General features: G+C 39.1%; 1 protein-coding gene across 10 annotated transcripts in view; it reads right to left on the minus strand.

The window, feature by feature from the left end:
* The window catches only part of RBMS1 (RNA binding motif single stranded interacting protein 1), a 217,182-nt gene that overhangs the window by 26,156 nt on the left and 164,775 nt on the right, over positions 1 to 26,251 (minus strand). For all 10 annotated transcript variants that reach the window (XM_007965129.3, XM_007965128.3, XM_007965125.3 and 7 more), the window contains exons 3-6: positions 20,377 to 20,435; positions 15,389 to 15,480; positions 6,472 to 6,629; positions 3,519 to 3,598 (exon numbers count right to left, since the gene is read on the minus strand). In XM_007965129.3, the coding sequence (XP_007963320.1) occupies positions 3,519 to 3,598; positions 6,472 to 6,629; positions 15,389 to 15,480; positions 20,377 to 20,435 (389 nt within the window). The remainder of the gene's footprint in view (positions 1 to 3,518; positions 3,599 to 6,471; positions 6,630 to 15,388; positions 15,481 to 20,376; positions 20,436 to 26,251) is intronic.

The following is a 26,251-nucleotide window of genomic DNA, read 5'->3' on the forward strand; positions in this document are numbered from 1 at the left end:
GAAGTGGAATTACAGATGTATTATGCCGGCTAAGCATAAGATGACTAAAATTCCAAGGGAGAAAAGATGGACGAGGGTGTATGTGGCTTTTTTTCTTTTTCCGCATTTTAACAATTTCATTACTTCCCCCTCAAAGCAAGGTGATGTGGTTTCCAAATTTTGAAACTTTCTCCTTTCTGGCAGGCAGTGTGCTAGCGGCTGGCTGCAAATCAGATCAGAAGACATTTCAATTTCCCCCCATAGTCTAGCTTGTTAAGAATATAGTATTGGCCTGGTGTTATAGTGCAGTAAAATTTATTCAAAACCAACAAATATTTGTTTTTGCATAGTATGGCTCAAATGTTGTGGTGGGCATGAAAACAAAAAGCTGAAGATAGAGTTTCTGCCTTCAAGGAGCTTCTAGTTTAGTTGGACTGACACATGTAAACATGCTAAATGCCACACTACAGGGAGGTGTCCTCAAGGTGATCATCTGCAGACAGAGCATAACCCAGCTGGGTCAGAGGAGGTCCTTGCAGGGAGGAGACAAGCCCTGAACAGAGTCTTGAAGGCTGAGGAAGCGACAGCCAGGCTAAAGGGAACCAAATGGTCCGGGCCATTGGAAACCATGAGAGAGAAAGCCAAGAAAAATGATGCAGCACGCTGTCTTGGGAATACCATTTGGAGGGTACAACACTGATATTGTACCTTCCAATATCAATGTTGGAGGAGGGTAAGCAGGAAGGCAGAGGATGGAGGCAGACAGGACTGCAGAAGTAGGCAAGGGCTCCTGTCACCTTTGGCCTTCCATGCCATTCCAGGAATCCTCGATCTTTCCTTCTAACTGAGAGGGGATGGATTTTTAACAATAAAGTGACACATAGGTGTATATTTTATCTATCTCTGGCTACAGTCAGGGAGAATATCTTAGAGAGGTAAGAAGAAATAGGGCTGATGCAATGTGCAGATGAGAGATGATCAGAAATTAAACTAGGCAGTGGTAGGAGAAAGGGACGGAGAAGGTAGATTCTAGAAATAATCAGGAAGAAAAATTTAGGGACTTGAATGATTATTTGTATGTGAGATACAAAGGACAGAGGAGGCAGGGGAGTCCAGTCCTGGGTTTCTAGCTTGGATGTTGGGGTAGATACTCTTTCTACTGAGAGTAGGAAAACAGGAGGAAGAGCAGAGTTAGATGGGAAGTGAGGTAAAGGGGACTAGTGTAGTTCTGGAGAGAATGAATGTAAGGTAACTGAGGTCAGGCAGTCTGAAACTCTGGGGAACAGCCAGGATGAGAGATGAACGAGAATCAGTGACTATGAATATAAGTAGTAGTTAAAACCTTGAAAGTAGATGAAATTATCAGAATCCTGAGCCAAAAATGGAATTCAAGGCAACACTAACAATTAAAAGCAAATAGAAGAAACAAGTTTACAAAAGAGAAGGATTAACACAAGACGGGAAGAAAACAGAGACAGGTGTAAAAGAAGTCAAAGGAGGACACATTTGATGGATGAGGGGCCAGCAGTCCCAAATACATACAGCAGACAGACACAGTATAAAAAGAGGGGAAATTCTCCAGATGGGGTAATCAGGAATTAAGAGTTACAGGTTGAACTGTGTGGAGTCCTAACACCCAGTCCTCAGAATGTGATCTTACTTAGAGACAGGGTCATCAAAGTTAAAGCAAGATCATGGCGAGGGGGTAGGCCTTCATCCAATACGGCTGCAGTCTTCCTAAGAAAGGGAAATCTGGGCACGAGACAGACGACAAAGAGGGAAGGTGCTGTGAGGATATTCGGGGAGAAGACAGTCATCTACAAGCCAAGGAGAGAAGCCTGGAACAGATCCTTCCCTCATTGCCTGGCTTGGGTGTCTGGGTAGAAGGAACCAACCCTGCTGACATCTTGATCTTGGGCTTCTGGCCTCCAGAACTCTCAGACACTACGTTTCTATGGTTTAAGCTACTCGGCTTGTGGTACTTTGTTATGGTTGTCTAGCAAACTAATACTGCAAGTTTACCAAGAGGAATTTCAACCACACAACAGGAAATGTCAGATTGGAGAGAACTGAGGCATAAATGGGAAGTAAGGAAGTGAAGACTACACTTTAAAATGTTGATATGAGAAGGTGCTGTAAAAAACCAGGGTGCTTAGTTTAGTTTCTAGATTGCAAAGACTTGAATGATTTCAAATACAAATGGCTATCTTCTTGAATATTTTTGGCATGAAGTAGTTCACAGTTTTTGTTCACTGAATCCTGTGATTAAAAATGTCTATTGTAGTTACCTTCACAAGTTTCATTCCTAGTGTTACTTGTTTGTACATTTCCCCCCATTTCCTCACCAATTAGTCTTGCTAGATATCTGTTATTTCAGTAACTGAAATTCAAATTTCTTGGCTTTGCTGAAAAAAAAATTAACAAAAGCAAAAGACAGAAACTGAAATTATAGGAGAGTGAGGCAATGACTGGCAGAGCAATGTCCCAATGAGATGGGATCTCAAGGACAGCTTTGAAACCCTTGTCCATGAGACTTTAAGAAAGGAGACTGGTAAGACTGGATGTGGGTGTAGGTCCCCTTGCTGGGAGAGAGCAGGAAGCTGATGGAACTTCTACCTGGTGATTTCAATTTTATTCATCAAGTAGGAAGTGAAGTCATCCACTTGAGAGTTAGGGAGGGGGTTAGGTAGGTGACTGAGCAGGCTGGGGAAATTGAGAACTGCTGCTAGGGAAGGGTAAGGAAGCCGAGTGAGAATTGGTGGTGCTGAGCAACTGATCAAGCTGAAGACATTTAATTTGTGGTAGTGCCAATCTTTGCCTGCATGGATATAACAAGAGTGGTGTGGGTGAATTATGGCAGGATTAATCCAGGTTCAGTATTCTGCCGTGATAGTGTGACCAAGGGATGGGGTGCAAGAACAGGAGAATGCCACTTAAGAAATGATTTTAACACTCAAAAATGGAGACCAGATTTAGTAGGAAAGAGAAACAGGTAAAGGAGAATGAAGTGAAAAGAGAGGGATCCCTTTGTATATCAGATCAGGGTTTGTGGAAGTTAGAGTAAGTGTGACATTAGAATGAAAAACCCATGAAGTGTGGTGTTCTTGGTAATGACAACACAATGTAAAACCATGGGAGAAAGTGGTTAAAGTGGAGTGGACACAAAGGCCATAGGAGCTGAGGTCTAGGCACTGCTGGGATAGAAAGGTACCACACACTGCTCAACGGATATGATCAAATGAAGGGAGGTTCACTGAGGATGGTGATAAGGTGGTTTAGAAGCTGGCTGCTGCATCGAAAGAGGAGTGAATTGCACAATGCTTTACAAGCCAGCTCCTTACCACTGCTTCCATTAACATTTAAACATCCAATGCCTATGCCTAGGGAGAGGTGAATTTTTAAGTATTATTTGTAAATCCAACAAAATGCATCTTAAAGAGCAAAATGAGGGGTTTTTGTTCTACTGACGTCATCATGTGCTGAAGTTAAACATACAACATACAGAAGACTAATGATAAAGTTTCAGACAAACAACATACCAGAAACTCCTGGTGGTGTCTTAATAAATTTTCCATTAAAATGACCAATAACAGCTTCGCATTTTTCTGTTGATTCCATCCTATTTATAATAAAAATAGAATACATAAATATTTAAAGGTCTCTTAGCTTTCCTCTTGTTCTGTGCATGCATAAACATTCTTATAGGTTTTTTGGATACAAATGAAAGCTAGTAAAAATGTGAATATGATAAAGGGTCTATTCTACCTTTTATCTAACTGCTACTTTTGTACTTCTATAGTAAAATAACTGATAACAATAGAGTATATTCTGAAGTAAAGCAAGAATCAATTACATTGAGTGTTTAAGATCAAGTATATCAAAGGTATAATTTTATTCTAATTGTTGTAAAACTGAAAAATCAATACACAATAGCTTTGTTAGCCATAATACTGAATTGAAGAAATAACAGTTTAAAATACTAGGGTATTTTCTACTTGCTAAAATACTAGTCATTTTAAAATTGTCTTTGCTTTTACAAATTCACAAAGTGACAGACTAAAAAGTCATGATAACAGCCAGTATCAGTGAGAAGGTGCGCCTTATATGCTTCTTACATTTGTTTCAGGTTTAAAATTAAATTTAGTGAAGTCAACTATATACCTTTTCGCCTTGGCTTTGGAGGAGTAAAAGTTGGAGGCTAACTTTACTACTTACTCTATACCTACAGGTGGATGAAAGTCTCTGAGAAACATTGCTGGGAACTTAAATTACTTCAAATTATCTTTCTTTAATGGAAGAAACACTGAATAATCTACTAAAAACACTCTATACACCTGGACTACTCAGAGAGTTACATCTTAGATTTAACAAGCAGTGATAGTTTCAAAAAACAATGTAATTGATTTCTGTCTTTGGATACAGAAATGATACAACTTGATCTGTTTTCAGAACACCCACAGTAGTGACAAAATGATGCTAAGCTATTCAGTGACTCACTTGCGTCATTTTAGCCAGTGCATCATATGCTGGAGATGCTGGCCTTGGTGACTTACTACTAGTAGGATATTTTAGTTTTATGATAAAATTATCTGGCCTGACAGGAAGAGCAATGAACTAAAAATCCAGATGAACCAAATTCTAGCCCCTGCTTCATTATTTGGCAGTTAGGTAACAATGGAAAAGTTCCCTTTTTGGTCTCAATTTTCTAATATATAAAACAACATGTAATAATAATGCTTTGTTGTTGATATATCACAGGTCTGAGGTAAGATGTGATATAAAAGTAAACTCTCAGAAATTCTTCCTACAAAATCAAAGTCAATACTTTAAAATATGTACACATTATTTGTTATTGCACCGTATTAATAAATTTCTAATTAATGCATCATATAAAAATCAGCTTTGGATTAGAATTTTGATAAAAATCAAAGAGCTTTCTATTTAGTATTTTTCCATCAGAAACCAAAATAACCACTACTCTGAAGTATTTTTCTTTTTTTCTGGGGAGAAAAAGATAAAAATTAGACGGAAGGAGTAGAGGGCACTTTAGTTATAACTAGACTTTTTTTTTTTTTTTTTGAGAGAGACGTCTGTCACCCAGGCTGGAGTGCAGTGGCATGATCATGGCTCACTGTATCCTCCAAATTCTGGGCTCAAGCAATCCTTCTGCCTCAGCTTCCCATGCAGCTGGGACTATAGGCATGCGCCACCATGCTTGGCTAATTTTTAAACTTTGTAGAGAAAGGGTCTCGCTCTGTTGCCTAGGCTGGTCTCAAACTCTTGGGCTCAAGCAATCCTTTCGCCTTGGCCTCCCCAAGTGCTGGGTTTATAGGTGTGAGCCACTGCATGCAGCCCCTAGAAGATTTTCTTTCTTTCTTTTTTTTTTTCTTTTTCCAAGACGGAGTCTCGCTCTGTTGCCCAGGCTGGAGTGCAGTGGCCGGATCTCAGCTCACTGAAAGCTCCGCCTCCCAGGTTCACGCCATTCTCCTGCCTCAGCCTCCCGAGTAGCTGGGACTACAGGCGCCCACTACTTCGCCCGGCTAATTTTTTGTATTTTTTAGTAGAGACGGGGTTTCACCGTGTTAGCCAGGATGGTATCGATCTCCTGACTTCGTGATCCGCCCCTCTCGGCCTCCCAAAGTGCTGGGATTACAGGCTTGAGCCACCGCCCCCGGCCCCTTTCTTTCTTTTTTTTTTTTTTTAAGACTAAGTCTCGCTCTGTTGCCCAGGCTGGAGTGCAGTGGCGTGATCTCGGCTCACTGCAATCTCCATCCCCTAGGTTCAAGCGATTCTAATGTCTCAGCCTCCCAAGTAGCTGGGATTACAGGCGCCTGCCACCATGCCCAGTTAATTTTTGTATTTTTAGTAGAGACAGGGTTTCACCACGTTGGCCAGGTTGGTTTCGAACTCTGCCCGCCTGGCCTCCCAAAGTGCTGGGATTACAGGCATGAGCCACTATGCTTGGCCTAGATTTATTTCTTTAAAAAAAAAAATCTGAAACAGAAATTATAAAATGTTAGTATTTGTCATATCTGTGTGGTGGTTACACAGGTATCATGTCCTTGTCTTACTTTTCTGAATGTTTTACATATTTCATTTTAAAACCTAACCCATTTACTTTACTGATGAATCAAATTTCCATCGAATAAGAAAAAAAATACTGATTTATCTACTGAATTCAGGAGACTGTTATTTTTAAAAAGTTAGAAGCATCCTGAGCTAAGGACGCACACACGTTCAGAACTTTTGCTCATGTGATAGTTACTTTCCATGAGGACCCAAATATTTGGTGTGCTCAGCTTCATGAATTCTAATGAACTTGCAAAAGATTTGGAAAAATGCAGTCTGGTATTTACACATAATTTAAGTTCATGGTGCAACTGCTCCCATAACCCCAGCTGAAACTCTCTCTTCTTGGTCATTTTTAGTTTTCCAAGATAACTAGGCAAAGCTATTGTTGTTGACATAATAAAGACAGGGCACAAGGCTTACCTAGCAAAGCCAACACCACGGCTTGTACCACTGGAATCACGTAGTATCCTTGTAGAAATAACTTGTCCAAATGGTTTGAGCATATTTTCTAGTTCTTGCTCATCCATGGAGAGTGGCAAATTAGAAATGTACAGGTTGGTAGGATCTTGTTCCTGTTGCTAAAACAGAACAGAGTGTTGTCCATTAATTTCCAACAGAAGGTGAGATATTTATGTTAACACACCTATTTTTATTAGCTACTTTCTTTGCTCAAGTCCTTTTAAAGTACTCAGAACCTCAGAACACCAAAGTCACCTTGGATGCTTGAAAACAGTGTCTGAAGCTTGGACAATCTGTGCAGACCAGACATGATCCCACCAAGCCCTTCTTAGCAGATCTGGAAATGGCACTATTGAGTTGGAGAGGATGCCCTCATGGAACCACAACTCTCATTTGTTTACGGTGTTTCTAAAAATAACTGACCTCTCCTCCACCGTTATTTTTAGGAGTCCATTTTAGGCACACTATTGCACAGGAGACTATTACTGCTAATAATTCAATTTAGAGATACATGAAGGATTCTGGACCAAGTCATCTATAGTCCAATAGGGATCTGCCCAAATTCCCATCCTCTGCTCCATAGCAAAGTTCATACTACTTTTGAGTCATGATCACCAATAGTAAAAACAGCTAATTTAACGAAAACAAGAAATCACAAGGCCATATAAAATAGTTAATTCTGGGTAGGGCCAATTTTAGACTCTTGGAAAAGCTGAACTCAAGAGTAGATGGGGGAGGAAATACTTTGTTCAGAGGACATGGCATTGACTTGGGACCTGAAGATCAAGCAGAAGTCAAGAGGCTTGCAAAAGGCTATCTAAGGGGTTTGATTTTACTTTGTCAGTCACTACTACTTCAACTTTCCTACTTAAGCAGTGCTGAAGGAAAGGAGAATAATTATGTATCTATAGGCAAAAGGCAAGGTAGCCTTGCCACAGCTGCAAAATGTTCTTGAAGTCTTGTGTTTTATCTTTAAAAAAAAAGTCATGTAAATTTTGCAATCTACTTCCTATCTAAGTTTATTTTAATGGAGAAACAATGTTTTTGACCTAATACCAGTAAGTAACACTGGCACTCCAGGAGGATAAGCCATGCTTATCTTGTGATATCATGCACATGAGTTGCATAATGACATTTCAGTTAATGGCGGATGGCATGTATGATGGTGGTCCTGTAACAGAGATGAAAACTTCCTATCACCTGGTGATGTCTTGATGATCCTGACCCTGTGTAGCCCTGGCTAATGTGTGTGTTAGTGTCTTCATTTTTAATAAAAATTTAGAAGGTAATAAATAATAAATTTTAAAATAGAAAAATGCGTATAGAATAAAGGTATAAAGAAAATACTTTCGTACAGCTGCACAATGTATATGTTTTAAGCTAAATATTACAAAAGTCAAAAAGTTAAAGGTTTATAAAGTAAAAAAGTTACAATAAGCTAATTCATTAATGAAGAAAAAAAATTTTTCTTTTTTTGAGATGGAGTCTCACTCTATGCCAGGCTGGAGTGCAGTGGCATGATCTCAGCTCACTGCAACCTCCACCTCCCGGGTTCAAGCGATTCTCCTGCCTCAGCCTCCCAAGTAGCTGGGACTACAGGCGTGCGCCACCATGCCCAGCTAATTTTTGTATTTTTAGTAGAGATGGAGTTTCACTATGTTGGCCAGGATGGTCTCGATCTCTTGACCTTGTGATCGATCCAACCACCTTGGCCTCCAAAAGTGCTGGGATTAAAGGTGTGAGCCACTACGCCTTGCCAGAAAGAAATTTTTAAAAATAAATTTAATGTAGTCTAAGTGTACAGTGTTTATAAAGTCTATAGCAGTGTAAGGTCTTAGGACTTCCCATTCACTCATCACACACTCACTGACTCACCCACAGCTACTTCCAGTCCTCTAAGCTCCAGTCATGATAAGGGCCCAATAAGGTGCACCATTTTTATCTTTTATACCATATTTTTACTGTACCTTTTCTATAGATACAGAAATACTTATCATTGTATTATAACTGCAGACAGTTCACGCCATTCTCCTGCCTCAGCCTTCTGAGTAGCTGGGACTACAGGTGCCAGTCACCACGCCTGGCTAATTTTTCATATTTTTAGTAGAGATGGGGTTTCACCATGTTAGCCAGGATGGTCTTGATCTCCTGACCTTGTGATCCGCCCACCTCGGCCTCCCAAAGTGCTGGGATTACAGGCGTGAGCCACTGCACCCAGCCATGCTTTAAAGTCTTGATTCAACTTGAAAGTTTACCGATGAGGAAATAATATCAAAAAATGCTATAAAGCAGAATCTCAGAAAGAACTGGGCTCTTAAACCACTCTTTGATATAATGAAATAGAGTAGACTAATGCAGGAAAGTATTTCCTATGATGTTAATGCACTTGTTTTCAATAGCAACGACCCTGTCAGTTAGAAACCTAATTTCATTTGGGATGACCTTTAGCGCTAATGTTATTTATGTTTCTTTTCAAATGGTCAACATATCCTGCAAACACTGCCCACAAAGTTGAATTAAAAAAAAAAGGGGGGGGGGGGGGGGAAGAAACTCCCAGCTGGCAGCACATGCCACAAAATAACAAAGTGTCCATGAATTCTTTTTTCCTAATCCCTTCTTTTCATGGGTGTTTTTTTTTTCTTTTTAAATTTTACTTTCTTTTTAGTTGTTGTCCCTGCATTCTTATAACCACACATTCACTGTGAACAGGACATACAATACATGCAATAACTGGTGGTGGTTCTTGAAATGAGGATAGTTTAGTATCTTTAAAGTCAGTGACAACCATAACTGGGTTATTATTTACAATGCTATGTCTGAAAAAAAAATACTTATTCTTTCAATTATAGGTGACCAAACATAAAAATGGGGTCAGTGGGCCTCCTTTGTCCCTAGGCATGGAAGGGGTTCAAGGGTTTCCATAACAAGCAGAAAACTAGATCCCACATTGGCCGTCAGAGGGATAAACAGCTACTAACGTTCACGTGAGTAGAAAAGCCAGGCTTGGAAGTCTTGCACAGCATAAAGCACTCAGTCATCATCCGAAAGAAATTAACAAAAACCTCCCCGTGAGTGTGGAACGGTTCCTAAAATGCAAGAACGGGGACTTGGCAGTAAGAGCAGACATCTGTTTTCTCTTTTACGGAATAGGTTCAACAACCAGCAGATAGCCGGTCACTGGCATGTGACTGCAAACTGCTCAGGGCATGGTTGAAGCTCTGGATGGAGAGGGGGAATTACATTCCTGCTCGTGCGACTGCCTATTTATTGAAAAAAATGTGTAAACTTCCCAACAGCCAAACAGCACATAAGGATTTGCTGACCCCCATCAGGCAACAGGAGGAAATGAAAGGCCTACAGAAGCCACTTTGTTAATAGATATAAACAACATCCATTCGCCTTTACTGTCTTTGCAGCTCGTTATCTGCGTTTCTTTTCCTTTTATAGAATCTGAGTCTTTTATTTGAAAGATGTAAACATTTGTAACATTTGCCTAGTGTAACATAAACAGGTTTTCCAAAAGGCCCAAAGCCATTGGGTTAAGTTTCATCAGTGTACTTGACGGATATAATTTTTAACTGTCCCTTTCTTAACTCTCAGTATCTGCCCAAGCTTGGAAAAAAGTTATTTTCTCACTTAATTAATTTATTTGATCATCAACAAAACAAACACTAAAAACCTATCATATGGCAGGTACCAGGCAAAGCACTGAAAATTAAAACACGAATAAAAACCAATCACTGGTCTCTAATGCCCTCATTTGGCAGTTTTGCAGCAATTTAGTTTTGAATATTTGTGGGGTTCTTTTTCAACTTAGGTAGCCAGTATGTCAAACAATATTATATTTCTGCCCTTATCCTCTAAGTGATTGCTCTTAATTTTTTTCTGACTATATAAGGATGAAAGACTTTTAATATATAGCAATATGAGTTTTCAACACATTATAGATAGTATCCTGATTAGTTCACTAGAGGAGAGTGGAAAGTGATGGGTCCCCTCCCTATCATGCAAGCACAGGGGCTAGACTTAAACTTCTTTTAAAAATCACTTCCCCGCTGGGTGTGGTGGCTCATGCTTATAATCCTAGCACTTTGGGAGGCCTAGGCAGGTGGATTGCTTGAGTTCATGAGTGCGAGACCAGCCTGGGCAACATGGCAAAACCTGGTCTCTGCAAAAAAATACAAAAATTAGCCAGGTGTGGTAGTGCATGCCTGTTGTCCCAGCTACTCAGGAAGCTGAGGGTGGGAGGATCACTTGAACCCAGGAGGCGGAGGCTGCAGTGAGCCGAGATCGCCCCATTGCACTCCAGCCTGGGTGATAGAGCCAGATCTTGTCTCAAAAAACAAAACAAAACAAAACAAAAATCATCTCCCCGAAAGATGTGTGTCAGGTGCTCCTTTATCCAGGCAGCATAAAGGGGCTAAGTCAAGTCTAGATACTCAAACTCATGGTTCTACAGTATAGAACGATAAACTCACTGATATTTAAAATACCTCTTGTAACTTTAATGATATCATAAAAAAGAAATCAGATCTAGGAATCTCAAGTCATTCTACAGGAACCTAAAGAAATTCACAATATGCAGAATGCTGGCAGCTGGCCGGCACCTCTGAACCTGAGTACTGGTCCTCGCCACAGATGATGGAGGAAGAGGTCCTTTTCCTTAGCCGATTTATAGTATCAAGCTTTCTAAAGAGGTCTTTGAACAGTGCTCATTTTCAACCTGGGGGAAAGCTAGTATTTGAAGAGCGCTGTAGACATGACATATAGTGCCAGTCTATACCCAGTCCAGTTTTGAATAAAGGCATTGTAAAGGCTTCTTCAAAACAGTATATAGTTAATATTCTATGCTGCTTAATATTACAGGCATTGGAAATGATGCCTAGGTAAGTGTTCAGTGGTCACTCCAACTAAAGCCTCTACATTCTTAACAGATTGCTAAAATATAACTCTAATTCTGTTTGAGGGGAGACCACAAAACAATGGGTGTTGGGCACTCCCACATTCCAGAGTGAGAAAACAGGCCACCTAAAGACAGCCTGAAAGGAGCTGGCTGAGAACTGGTTTGGAACACTTAACTGACCACCCACCTCCTGTCTGTGTCTAAGAGACTGGAGAGACTGAGAGTGAGCATTTATGGGGAGAGAAACGCTGAAGCGTTCCCAGTCTCACCCTCTGAATTGCTTTCCTCTCATCAGTCAAGCAAGAGAAGGGGACCACTCAGGGAGCTTGATCCGTGTCTCAGGAACCTGAGTGGATACAACAGATAGATGCCCCACTTAAAAATCTAAGGAATCTTCAACGAGAAAGGATGAAAGGCTGACAAGTATGGCCGGGAGGTAACTCTCTCCAAAGGATGACTGGCAAAGGTAGATCAGATGTGGGCCACACAGGTAGAGTTGGCCCAGGGTTGTGTTAGATCCTCCCAAGGCGGCTGCTTCGAGGGGCAAGAAATCCCAGCAGAAAGGGGTTGAAGATAGATCATTAGATTATCAGGAGCTGACCATGTCAACCTGAGGACATGTATTCTTTCACTTCAAGGAGCTATAGGAGAAAGATCAATTCAGCAGAGGTGGGGATGGAGTTGGTTAAAGATCTCAGAAAACCAAAGCATTCCATGAGAGAAAGCATCAGCATGCTGCCTGGCTACAGAAATCAACATCAGATGACCTCATTGTCAGGTCATCCTTTTCCAGCACACCAACCCTGGAGGGGTTAAACAAAGCCACAGCTAGTAAGCTGAAGGAAGAGTGAGAAAAACACAAGCTCTGGAAATAGGAAAGAAATTAGTCATTTGCTCATCTTACTATAAGCTTGCTACTTAGAGCAGACCTAATCCAGGGAAGGAAGAAGCTTCAGCTGAAGATGCACTACATGATACTCAAAATTTTTGTCAAATAAACAGTATTGGAGTATTAAATTACAGGCATCACACACTTAACATCATAATCTGTTCCTGAAAATCAGAAATTGAGCATCAAAATGTTAACTGAGAGCCTATTTCACATTATATTAAATAGGAAAAAATTATAATGTATTACACATCAGTCATAATCCTCAACCAAATTTTCTAAAATGTAACTATTTTATTTTCCTATTTTTCTATAATTCCCAAAAATGTAACTAAATACATTCATCATTACATCTGTCTCTGTGCATGTGTGCACACATATAACAAATGGTTCTGTTGGGATGGAAACACTGCTTCCTGATCACCAAATAATCAATATGGTTGTCAGCCAACAATTGCTTTTTAGGCTGTGATGTCTCTCTCAGCACCAACAATATCCAAGATACACATCCCTTATGTTAAATCTCAGGAGTTTTAAAAACATCTACATGTGAGTCTGACATTCTATAAACTGTATTTGCTATGTAACTTGAGACTCTGACTGAAAATATATTGAAACATATGTACGCTTCATGGAGTTTGGCTATGAAAAACTGAGGCATTCTACCAAAAAAATATCAACCAGAAACACCTGAAACGAAAGCAGCTAGGGGAACTTCTTGAAATAATGACAGTGGCTACAGAAGTCATGAGAGTTGCCCTGGATTTTATCCAAAAGCAAGGAGCTTCAATGAGTGCATTATTAATAGAATGGACAGTGGGGAAAAGAAGAAAGTTGTTTTCCGAGTGTGCCCTAAAAGTCCTGCTTATACAATGCTGGGTTACCCATCGTTTACAGAACCAGATTAAAATTCTGCAAATCATTATGCAACATAGGTATCACATAGTCCAACAAACATATTTAAAACCTCTTTATCACCATCTTTCAATAATGTCACAGAGAATCTCTATATGATGGACACAGAATCTGAAAATGATGATGCTCAATATTTTCAGTTTCTGAGGCCAGGTGTGGTGGTTCACGCCTGTAATCTCAGCACTTCGAGAGGTTGAGGCGGGTAGATTACTTGAGATCAGGAGTTTGAGACCAGCCTGGCCAACATGGCAAAACCCTCTCTCTACTAAAATTACAAAAATTATCCGGGCGTGGTGGTAAGTGCCTGTAATCCCAGCTAGTCGGGAGGCTGACGCGGGAGAATCGCTTGAACCCAGAGGGGCAGAGGTTGCAGTGAGCCAAGATTGTGCCACTGTATTCCAGCCGGGGTGACAGAGTGAAAAAACTTCTTACTCTGGAGTTTAAGAAAATCTAAAGTAAGTTCAACTCAATGCAAAGTTTAAAAAATATTAAATGGCAACAGCTACTTAGAAAGGTGATTCCTTTTACTACAGAAATCTTTATGCTGATTCTTTCATTCAAAGTACATCTCTACCCTATAGCTGCATACAGGTTTTTCAACATCCTTAAGCTCCTCGTAGGCAACCTATCCGCTTACCAGAGTCCTTTAACTTCTATGAACCTTCTTATGTGTATGTAAATACTTCTCAGGGAACAATTACATGCTACAATTCAGAAGTAGCAGAAGACAGTATAAAATTACTTTCCTCTTTACTTGAAGAAGCCAGATAATATAAAAGTATTGCTCTTTTAAAAAGAATACTCACAAGATCAAACCACTGAGTTTCGGGCTTGAAAATATTTTCTGTAGCAATTGAAGAACTCAGGTTTTAAAAAATTTACATAATTACACAGATGTCTTAATAACTGCACTGTAGGTAGTAGGTATTAGGATGTAATGCAAACTTACATTTGGGTAATAAAGGCTGGGACATAAATACCAGTTTATTCAGTAGAGACTCCTAAATGTCTTTGGTACATAATAGAATGTGTATTATGGAATGTAAGCACTTAAGAGATGCATGCCATTCCAAGTGTGACTCTCCTAGTTGGGCCTTAGCTCTTCTTAATAAAATTGAAAGTGGGGTTGGGGGTAGATGCACTAGACAGTCTAAGGTCCCTCCAGCTTTAGAATTATGACTGCACCTGAACTAGGGATTTAGATCATGTAAGGCCAACTTTTTCAAGGCCATCAAGTCTATCTAAGGCATCATTACTTTTGGAAGAGGGTCTGAGCATCTTAAACTAACTTTCAGGATGAAACAAATGCAAAGAGAAAGACACAATGACTGGCTGATCAATTCCATTTACATCCAGAAACTGTGATATTCTAAGTAAAAACCGTAGCGGTAAACTACCATAAGATGAAAGTTTTCAAGAAAAATGTACCTTATAATTAACATCCATGTGTACTGTGCTAAAATACATATAAAGCATGAAACATGGTCTCTCATTTTATTATCCCCTAACATTCAGGCATATTACTCACCTGAAGAAATTTTCAACAATATTGCTCATCTAAAATATGCTAAAAGTTCATCAGAAACAAGTCTTGAATAAAGTCATTATAGAACTACTAAAAAGTAGATTTATATCCCATCAATAATCAACACCTAAAAATGTTTTACAACTGTACAATAGAAATAGCATCTGTAGCTTACATTTGCATTAAAACTACTTGTTTTAATATTTGTATAATGTATGTGCCAGTTATATATATTTCTGAAATAGAATATGCAATTATCTTTTCAAACATGTCTAGAAGAGTATTCATTCCTTGGGCACTGACATTTAAATTTTTTTTTTTTTAAACAGTACAGATTTTAAAGACTCAAAAACACCTGATTACCTGAGAAAATATGCTGCTATTTCTCAATTTACTTATGGGGTTACATAATTTACTATGTAAATTTTATATATTTATAAATCCTCCTTCATAGATTAAGTTACGAAGAACAGTCCTCTGCACAAGAGTGACTGTGGAGGCTGCGGAGGCACAGGACAAGCGTCCAGAAGGCGCTGTGCTGAGTGGGATGAAGGGGAGATTGCAGATGCGGATAGAAAAAGCAGACCTGTCAGGCTTCACAACCAAAGCTGTGGAACAGAGAAGCGATTGCCGGCTCTCAACTCACCTTTGCCATTTGAGCTTGAACCCCACTGGCCTTCAGGGCAGACACAGCTTTTTGAGCTGCTGCAGGGCTGTCAAAGTCGACAAAACCGTAACCTGAAATGCAAAAACACATTTAGTATTTAAGCATTATTCTGTGGTTAGGTATACAGTAAAAGAACAGCTCTACTTTGTTTCTGGTGCAGGCAAGAGAGATGAAAATGTCCTGAGGGAGCTAAGGCGTTAATAGCTGTAGGCCGGCGGCCTCCTGGGCCCTTCTTCCCTGTCACCAGCCAGACAAGCCTCCCTTCAGAGGGAGTTGGGGGAGTAAAGAACCAGCGTTTCCCTATTCAAGCTCTGACGTGTCTTGTATTTACTCGAAACAAACAAACAAAAAGACATTTAAGTTGCCAAACAAGGTTAAAAAAAAAAATTTAAAAAAAAAGGAAGAAAAAAAGTCAACTTCAGAGAAATAGCATTTTAATGATTCAGTAAGAAAGATGGAGCCATCTACAGAGTTTACAAATGACAGAAACAAAAATTTTGTAGATAAACTTGTATTTTTAAAAATTAGAAAAAGTACAACTATTAGACACCCCCAATATAAAATAATCTAAAGTTTAGTACTCAGCTAAATACATCATACTTATTTTCTTAAAATACAGCTCATCACACCCCTTCAAAATAAAGAAGAGCTGGGGAAAATGCCTCAAGGCACCTAAAATATGTTTTGGCAGTTCATGTTCTAAAGTCTAAAAACAAAACAAACACATAACCTCCTAAGAGATGCACTAGTTTGAAGTTTCCTTATCCATAGCTTTACAAACATTTTTAATGAGCTGGTCATCTGTCTTTCCAGGCCACAACAAATCAAAAGCAGAAAATTAGGGGAAAAATGGGGCTGGGATGATGGCAGGCCTGCTACAGAGTAAGTATATGAATGGCATCTAACGGTAAAAACTAACAAGCAATGAAAGAGAAAAAACTATGCAAAGAATAGGACTTACACAGCATAAGCACCAATAGCCCCATGAATCTCAACAGATCCCATGAGTATCACTGTATCAAAATAGAGAATCACAGACTTTTCACTGTGATAATTATAAGTTATTGAGAAAAGGGTCAAGTTATACTTAGTAGACTAAAGAAACAGGGTACCAGGCAAAATACCAGCACCTTCCATGGAACTCAAACTAATTTTAAATGAGTAAGAACACTTTGAAAAAGAAAAGCATCATTGGAAGGCTGTTTAGAAGAGGAGCCAGTCCTATCATTTACTTACAGAAATATTACTAAGTAGTAGTAATTTAGATAGTATGATACTAGTGACAAAATCAACATCAATACAGTCAAACAGAAAGCTCAGAAACAACCCAAAGTCAGTTTTGCAGTATTAGTACCAAAAATATGGCCTGGTAATTAAGTAAGTTATAATGAGATGGAGCAGACTATTGACTACAGGAATAGATGTTTCAGGAGAGATGAATGTTAAAACTGAAACAAGAAGCAGCTTCCTTATATTACTTGGAATTGGGCTGAAATAATTTGATTTAGACAACAGAGAAACAGCCAGGCTGGAGAGCAAAATGAAGAGGTTGATCTAGGTAAAACAAAGAATGCTACTTAAGTGCCAGGTTAGAAATAAGGTTAAACATATCTTGGATGTTTTTTAGACATCTGTCGTCCATGCTAACATGCAACAATGCTCTGTGGATACACACACAGACATGTACATGCACATACTCTCTCATACAGTTTCAGTGGGTCATAAATGAGCACCCAGCTACAATGAAATGATACAGCTTTTACTGATGGATATTTAAGTTTTTTCCTTCAGTTTTGCTATTGTCAACAAATTACAATAAACAGAAGATCTCAATTTTGATGTTATTGTATTTGAAGTTACTACCAACTCAGGTAACATTTGTATTCTGTTATCTGTTATTTTCTTATAGAGAAATCCATAATGCTTGTATTTTAGTTAACTGTCAACATCCTTTTCTGGCCTTTCCCAATGCCTACCACACTATGGCTGTTTTATAACCATTTGCTGAAGACAAACATAATAGTTAAATATGCAACCTTGTGCTCTTTCATGTTCTCTATCTGTATTACTTTCAAATAAATAGAAGACAATATAAAATTTCAGTTATACAGGCTCTATGGATTTGATTATAATAGGTGTAAAGACGTTTATGAAGGCAGCGTTCACTAAATAACATGGCATCCTCTCACTGAGGCTTCCCAGGAGAATTCCTCTCAGGTTTCAGGACCAGGAATAGTTATGTTATTCCTGCTCCCTGGATTTTCCTCTCACATTGTGATGATTGAATCATAGGGAGAGCTATGTTTTCTATTTTTGCCATGGCCACTAGGAAACACAGGGACATTTGGTAATAACTTAAAGCTGCCTGCTTTTACCCTTAGTTTTCCTGTCAGTCTAATTCATCCTGAAACTAATTTTGCTAATGTGTGTAAGTGTTCTGGTCTTACATGCACTTCTGTAAGTATAAATAATCAATCAATTTCATAACCAATCTTTTGTGAGCTTTTTTTTTTTGTGTCCTGAACTGCCACATTTACCAGTATTGGAGGGCCTAGAAATGCCTTTTGTTGGCTAAACTTTGAGAGAAATTGAAATGTAAAATAGCAACTGAATTGTGAATTTTAAAATTTAATAACTTAGGTACATGTTTTTCTAATACTTCCTTCAGCTTAATTATCTTGAAAATACATGTTCCAAACATATGTTTTGTGGCAAAAAGTGTTCTGTAACCCTCTAAGATCTCTCATTCCCATATATAAAGTCCTTTGATCTGCTTAATCTTAAAAAATTAGTATATAACACAAGTAGCTTTCATTTACATTAATATTCTATAATCTTTTATGCATTTATTTTATATTCATTTATCAATCATCTATATGACTATCTATCTACCTATCACGTCATCTTGGGTAACATGTTATCTAACTTTATTATGAGCTAAGTTAAGTGTTATTTCTTCTCATTTGTCCTGAAATTACTTTTTTCTTGCTTCTATGATTTTATAAACCCACTCTTACCCTCTCCACTCACTCACTCAACCACCGTCTCAACCCACCAGATATCTGTTGACACCTATTGCTGGGAGGCTTGTGTGAAGCAGAGAGCCCTGGAAGGTTTCTATTGCTGCCCACATACCCAAAAGCAGTGTCTCCCAAGACCCACTTTAAAGGAAGTTATCCAGGAGACTTCTTGTGTCTAAAATCAGTTCTGAATTAGTCCTACCCTTAGTTAGAAGTTCATAAATCTCTCTACTATGGACCCTTACCAACTGTTAAGGGTTTGTATTATGACAACATGTTAGATTTAGCATTAGTTTATTTTTTCCCATACCTTTTCTAGATCATGTAGAGCAATTTGAAAAGGCTTCTATGGAATAGGTTGCTTTTGGAGCAGAGTGTAAAATAGTGTGGTTTTCAGTTCAGGGATGTGGTGAAGAATTCAACCTCTGGGTCCTTTCTTTTACTTAATTAGGGCAGCTCTGCTTTTTAACACACTGAGCCAACATGTAAACTTTCTTTTGGGATGGGGAAGAAAAAGAGATGAGGTAGGGTATGGATGAAACCACTCGTCTACTCTGATTTCTCTCTAGTTTCAAAGTGATGTTGGTGATCAGCTTCCTATTTTTATGCCTGCAAGAGTCTGTTTTTCTTTATAAAACCAAAAGATTTCTTTCTGTGTCTCTGCTCTCCCAAATCATTTATAAATGTTAAATAAGACTAATCTTGGAAACTAAGTATATGCATTTCAGTCTACAATTTGACTCTCTCTAGTTTAATTCATTTAAAATATTTACTGGGTACCACTCTACATAAAGCACGTTCTATTCACTGTCCCAAGGCAAAATTGCCTTAATGTGCCATGTTGATTAAACATGGGCTTAGTTATTTGCTACAATAGCTCCTTTAAATTTAGGCACTTTGAAGAAGAGACAGAAATACAATGAACCACTTCAAGTCTAGATTAAAGGAAATGCTTGGCTTATAAGGAGAGGCCCCTACCATAGGGTTCATTTATGTTCTCTGCCTTTTTCACATTGTGCTAAGCCACTGCCCCGTCACCACTACTTGAAAAACTGGGGTCTAATTAATGAGGAGATTTGCCTTCTCTGCCTATTCCTGTCAACTTATTTCAGTTCATGGGGTCAGTAGTTGGATTCAAAGTCAGCTGACTCTATTCTTCCCTTTTCCTAGAAATCACATGTCTATTGTTAAGATGCTGGATCATTAAAAGTCAGAACCACAGAGCATCCGTGCTGCTTACTGTAGACGCCTCCTCTTCCAGCACATGGGGCTGGATGAGCTCATCCTAATTACATGGAAAACTGAAGGTCAGTGCATCAAATTAATGCAGCAGCATATTTCAAAGGGGCGCATGACCTCCCCTCCCTATTACAATTTGGTCAGTGAAAATGGTTCTCTCCTCCCCGCTGCCAATATTGTCAACAGGCATTCAGCAGAGAACAATTGGGAGTATTGAAACATGTAATTAAGTACTGCTTAAAACTACTCTATTCTAATTAATAGAGCCAATTTGCACAATATGTAATCTTTTCAGTTCTTTAGTACAGTCCAATGGTCTTCAGTAAGCAGCTCTAATCTCCTCAGGCTCAGGAAAGAAAAGCTATTTTCTAACTCTACTCCCCTTTTAAAAGCAAGGGCTCAATGCCAACCAGTATTTTGCATGTTAACTCTACTGGCGTCAAATCTGGAATTCTGGCAAACTGCTAGCTGCTGTTGGGTTTGTATTTTTGGGTTTGTATTTTTGGGTTTGTATTTGGTTTTTGTAGCCAAAACCCAACCAGGGACAAACGTAAGCAATATGCTGACACTGTGCAAGACAGAAACTGGGTGATATATAAGATCTGGTTTTTAATAAAATGAAGGTGGTTTTGAACCAAAGATCAGGTTTTAAATTCCATCATTTTTCTAAAGCTATCATTTACCAAATAACCAGCCAAGAAAACATACCTTTGCATTTGTTCGTTGTCTTATCCAAAATTGCCTTTGTGGAGACTATTTTCCCATATCTAAAAAAAAAAAAAAAAAAAAAAAAAAGGAAAAAAAGAAAAGAAAGAAAAAGAAGTTATAAGGAACCCTTATTAATGCCTAAATCCAAAGAACACACGTCCTTTTCAAACATCTGCAAACTTTAAAGTACAAAATGTTCTTTACTAAGAGACAGGAAATGAGAATTCTAAACTCAAAACTGAAAAAAAGGGAATGGCTAGGCCTCTCGTTTGAATCGTGGGATTGTAGTTTGAAGTTCAACTTTGAAGAAATCGGGTACTTACCTGACAATCTTAGGACAGAAACATGGGATGTGGACTCTATACAAAATATTTTCTTCTAATAACATCAGTGGTAAAATACAAAGCCAAATGCAAGGCTATAGAATTCTAACAGGAAAGTACTCTCCTATGATCCACACAGCTTTTATGAAATAGTAATGGGGAAAAACTGCTTGCATTATTCTATTCATTTTGGTTCCATGGACAGCACTGCAAGGCTCCATATCGCCACAGAAGGGCAGGTGTGAGCGCATGTTTATGTTTAACACACTTAATGGTGCCAAACAGATCCTTTTTACTGAGGACTTTTATAACTGTTCATAAATACACTTATTTACACCATGTGTAATTCAGTAATAATAATTATACAGTAAACTCACTAACTTGTGTGCAGGCATATGTGTCTAAGAAATGGGCAATCAAGAATATAATGAAGAATATAAGAATTAATCAGGGATTAATCATTAATTTCATGAAGTTTCTAAGAGAAATACGTTCAGATTCCTTTATGTGTCATAGATGCTGGGGAATATAGGAAAAATTAAGAACATTAAAATTTAGCATACTGCTACTGAAAATGAAGCGACAGTATAATGTAAATATGAACTGAACCCCATACTCTCTCCATAGTGAACATACCATAAGGAAAAGCACTGTTATCTATGCTTGCCTTCTAAAAACTGAGGGAAAAAAATTTGAAAGATAACTTTTAAAAATGTTTCTTAAAAATCAAAGTAAGGCTGGGTGTGGTGGCTCACACCCGTAATCCCAGCACTTTGGGAGGGCGAGGCAGGTGGATCACTTGTGGCTAGGAGTTTGAGACAAGCCTGGCCAACATGGCAAAATTCTGTCTCTACTAAAAATACAAAAATTAGCTGGGTGTGGTAGTGCATGCCTATAGTACCAGCTACTTGGGAGGCTGAGACAGGAGAATCGCATGAACTGGGAAGGCGGAGGTTGCAGTGAGCCCAGATCACACCACTGCACTCCACCCTGGGTAACAGAGCGAAACTCCATCTCAAAAACAAAACAAAACAAATCAAAGTAAGACTCTGGGAAATGCACGTAACTTACTTGATGCATCTGAGTCTCAGGTTTCCTCATTTACAGTCTACTTTCCTAGATATTAACTTTGAAAATTCCACATTTGCTCTACTTTAATTTTCTCATGAATGATTTTGAGGACTAAAAAGCATATTACATTTTTTTAGGAAATCGAAGTATTTTGTAGCATTTCAAGCCATTGTGAATATTACAGACTTGTATTTTATGCATTGAAACAAGCTGAAATATATTTATCTGGAAGAAAAAAAAAAATAGCTTGAGCCACTTCTCTCCTACAGTTAATCTTCCCTATGTTCACTCCGTGTAATCAAATTATTACTAACTAGCATAAAAGTAAAGATAATTTCAGGTTCAAATGACAATTACATCTAAGAGGCATAATGCTGCACAAACACCTTCAATTCCCTGTTGAGACTGTGAGCATTTTAACAACATTAACACAGATCACTAGGCTTACAAAGAAATAATCTATAAAAATCTACAAATGAGAAAAAAGTAAGTGATTTAAAGACAACGTTTCAGCAACCATCTATCCACCTAGGTTATATGCTTGATATTTACCAGCTCCTATCGTTTGGATATTTCACCCACCCAAATCTCATGTTAGAATATGATTCCCAGCTGAGCATGGTGGCTCATGCCTGTAATCCCAGCACTTTGGAAGGCCAAGGCCAGCGGATGGCTTGAGCCCTAGAGTTCGAGACCAGGCTGGGCAGCATGGCAAAACCCCGTCTCCACCCCCCCAACGCACAAAAATTGGCTGGGCATGGTGGTGCGGGGCCTGTAGTCCCTGCTACTTAGGAGGCTGAGGTGGGAGGGTCGCTTTAGCCTGGGAGGCAGAGGTTGCAGTAAGCTGTGATCTCATCACTGTACTCCAGCCTGGGTAACAGAGTGAGACCCTGTCTCAAAACAAACCAAACAAAAACTCCCAATGTTGGAGATCAGGCTTAATGAGAGGTGTCTAGGATGTGAGGGTGGATCCCTCATGAATAGCTTGGTGCCATCCTTGTGGTAGTGAGTTCTTGCTCTATTAGTTCCAGTGCAAAGGGCCTGGCACCTCCCTCCTCTGTTTTCTCTTTCTCCATGTGATCTCTGCACACACCTTCTCCCCTTTGCCTTCTGCCAGGAGTGGAAGCTTCCTGAGGCCCTCACAAGCAGCAAGTGCTGGTGCCATGCTTCTTGTAAAACCTGCAGAACCACGAAGCAAATAAACCTTTTCTTTTAATAAATTACCTAGCTTTAAGTATTCCTTTATAGGAACACAAAAAATGGACAAAGATACTTGTGTGCACAAGTCCTTGACAAAAGCACTTCTAGATTGTATCCCTGTTTCATATTTTTCCTAAAGCAGCGGGGATGGTAGGTATGACGCCAATTTGGGGTAAAGAGATTGAGAGTCACAGTGATTAAGAGGCTGCTTGAGCTCTCCGAGTTCAGGGCATTTTGTAAACCAAACAGAAGAAAGGCTACTTAGGAGAAGGAAGGTAAAGGGTTGGCTTTCGACACTTCTAGTTCTGCTTTCAACATTTAATGATGGGAAAGACAGGAAAAGGCATGGAGAAAGGGGAATGAGGAAGTAGGCAAAGAGAAAAGGCTCAGTAGTGCTGAATGCAAGCCACACCACACCCTCTCTCAGCCTCTTTGCTACGTCTGGCATGAGTCCGCTATGCCAGTGCACCTCCCTTCTCTGTGGCAGGTATTCCCTAATCTCATTCCATCTTTCACAGTCCTCTTTCAGGGGTTCTTCGCCCATTCAGCTTCCTCTTCTCCTTCCTTAACGGAGTACTTTCATCAAGTTTAATATTTGGTCTTCAACTGTTTCTTCTCTTAGGAAATTCATTCAGTGCCACAGTTTTAATTAATCAATCTCCTGATGCTGCCCAGTTCTTGTGTGTGTATATGTGTTTTTTTAAAATCACCAAAGCTTTGGTTTTTCTCTCTTCCTCTTTCCACTTAAATAACTTAATATTTTATTAGGATTCTTAAATATCTGGTGAAATATTTAAGTAGTGAAATATCAAGCCCATCACTTTCTAAATCTCATCTTCAATAGTACCCTAAACATGGCTTTCCCTGTCTCTCTCCTCATCTCTTTTCATTCACTAGCACTGTCACTCTCCCAATCTCCTATCAAGCTCAGGGTCTTTGTGCCATCACTAACTCAGTAATTCCTGTATCCAGGTGATCAATAACTCAGTTCTGAGTTTTGCCTTTGATATGTTTCCAACATTCACTTTCTCCCTTCACTGTTCCTAAACACATGCAAAAAACACATAATAGTTCTCCCTGCATCCAGCCTTTCAACCCTGTCTGTTGCATTAATTTACCTTAAATATCACTTTAAACATCTCTCCATTACCCTATTCTACCTATGCTTGAACTTGAAGAACCTGTTCAAACGTTATCTTTTCCATGAAACTATCCCTAATCTCTTCAACTATTTGGTTGGCTATTTTCTAAGAAACTAGAAAGGGCATTACATTTTTTGACTTCCTACTTATGTCCTAGGCACTGTGCCAGGTACTTTGCATGTATGCTCCTATTTAATTAACTTCACAACAATCTTATGAGGTAGGTGTTATTATTCCCATTTGTGCATATGAGAAAACAAAAAGCTCATACAAGTTTTGAGCATTACACCTTGCCTGAAATCCTGGAGCTCACAAACGAGTAAATTTTCACGGCAACTTATCAATGAAATGATTGTGAGAAACAATGACCTCTGAGTATGGAAGTAGAAGAGTAATGGAAGGTTTGTATGGTACTGAAATAGTCATTTTCTAAGCACAGGCAATTTTTTACTTGTTTGTTTCAAACGTAAGAAATAAACATGTGGCTTATGGTTGAAAGAGGGATAACAAGACAGAGGATGCTGAGCAGAAAAAGAATGATTTCTGACATTTATCAGTTTTACTTTCTATTGTGGTTTTCCTTGCAATTTGTGGGCTAAGACTGAAAGACTGTGATTTCACAGAGCATCAGAAAACAGATTCCACTCTGTCTGTGGGGCAGCTGCATACTGGCCTTCTGCAAACAAGTGGCACAGGAAGCTGCTTATTTGGATTTACCTAAGGTACTGAAGGGTTTCCCTTTCCTAAAACATTCTTCTTTTGGGCTGTCCACTCAATTATACCACTCCCAGCACAAGAGGCTCCCATTCAAATACAGACCCCAGAACTGGAAGATGCACCGTTGAAATCTGTCAGGCCCTAGCTAAGTTAGCTCCTCAGTGGGTGACTTGGATACCTTATTGTGTCACTGGAGTATAGAACCAATAGTTTTTGATGTCATGAGAAAAGGGCCAGGAAAGGTCCAGATCTAGAATATAAGGAGGAGCCTTATATCAAATGGCACCTCAGGGACTGGGATAAGGAGTGGGAGGGTTCACAGCAGTCATCATCTCTCTCTACTCATTTTACTTGCAGTAAGATTTAAAGTGAGGGGTGAGGGGGAGCTGTTATAGACAGTTAACATTTAGTCTAATTCTGTTGTCAATCACCAATGCCTGTAAGAGTAACAGACATCTGGGTACAAATTCACAAAGCAACCAGATCTTCACCTACCCTTGCTCCTATCTGTAGCTTAATATTTATTTATTTATTTATTTATAATCATCGGCCAGGCACAGTGGCTCACGCCTGTAATCCCAGCACTTTGGGAGGGTGAGGAGGGCAGATTGCTTGAGCTCAGGAGATCGAGACCAGCCTGGGCAATGTGGCAAAACCCCCTCTTGATAAACAATATACAAATTAGTTGGGCGTGGTGGTGTGCCTGTAGTCCCAGCTACTTAGGAAGCTGAGGTTGGGAGGATCACTTGGGCCTGGGAGGCAGAGGTTGTAGTGAGCCAGGATTGCGTAACTGCACTCCAGCCTGGGTGACAGAGTGAGACCCCATGTTTAAAAAAAACTCACTGTTACGGAATAAGGGACATATGACGTACTAGGAGAAACAGGCCTCCTGACTGGTGGAATTCACACTCTAAGGACACCAAGAAAGTGTATGACGAAACAGCAGCATGGTGTAGAATTTTATGAAAAAAAAAAAAAAAAAAAAAAAAAGAGTGACTATGAAGATTCTTTGGGTTTTATCTGGCTTCAGAGTAACTGGGTTAGACCACAGCCCCAGCTACCCAGATTACAATATTCTTCACTAAAAGTAGATAATCCACTCCAGAGCAAGCTCTGACAGTAAAAAGATAAAGAATAATTAAGAGACATGACTATATAATAATATGAATTTCAAAGAGAGAGGATAACAGGTAAAAGTTCATGTTCAAACCTCTCGGCCCAAGTGAACCTGGCTAATAAAACCTTTTGCTTAGAATTTACTAAAACTTCCTTAGTTTGCACCACAGTTTTACTCATTTCTTTACTTCCATTTAGATCTCCTCTGCTATAATATAAAATTTAGGTGTATCTTAGTTTGCAATTAGTATATAAAGCTTAATTTTCTCCTTTGCTTCCATCACTTAGTTCCTCCTAAATTCTACC

This window comes from Chlorocebus sabaeus, chromosome 10 (assembly GCF_047675955.1).
Source record: "Chlorocebus sabaeus isolate Y175 chromosome 10, mChlSab1.0.hap1, whole genome shotgun sequence".
NCBI lineage: Eukaryota > Metazoa > Chordata > Mammalia > Primates > Cercopithecidae > Chlorocebus > Chlorocebus sabaeus.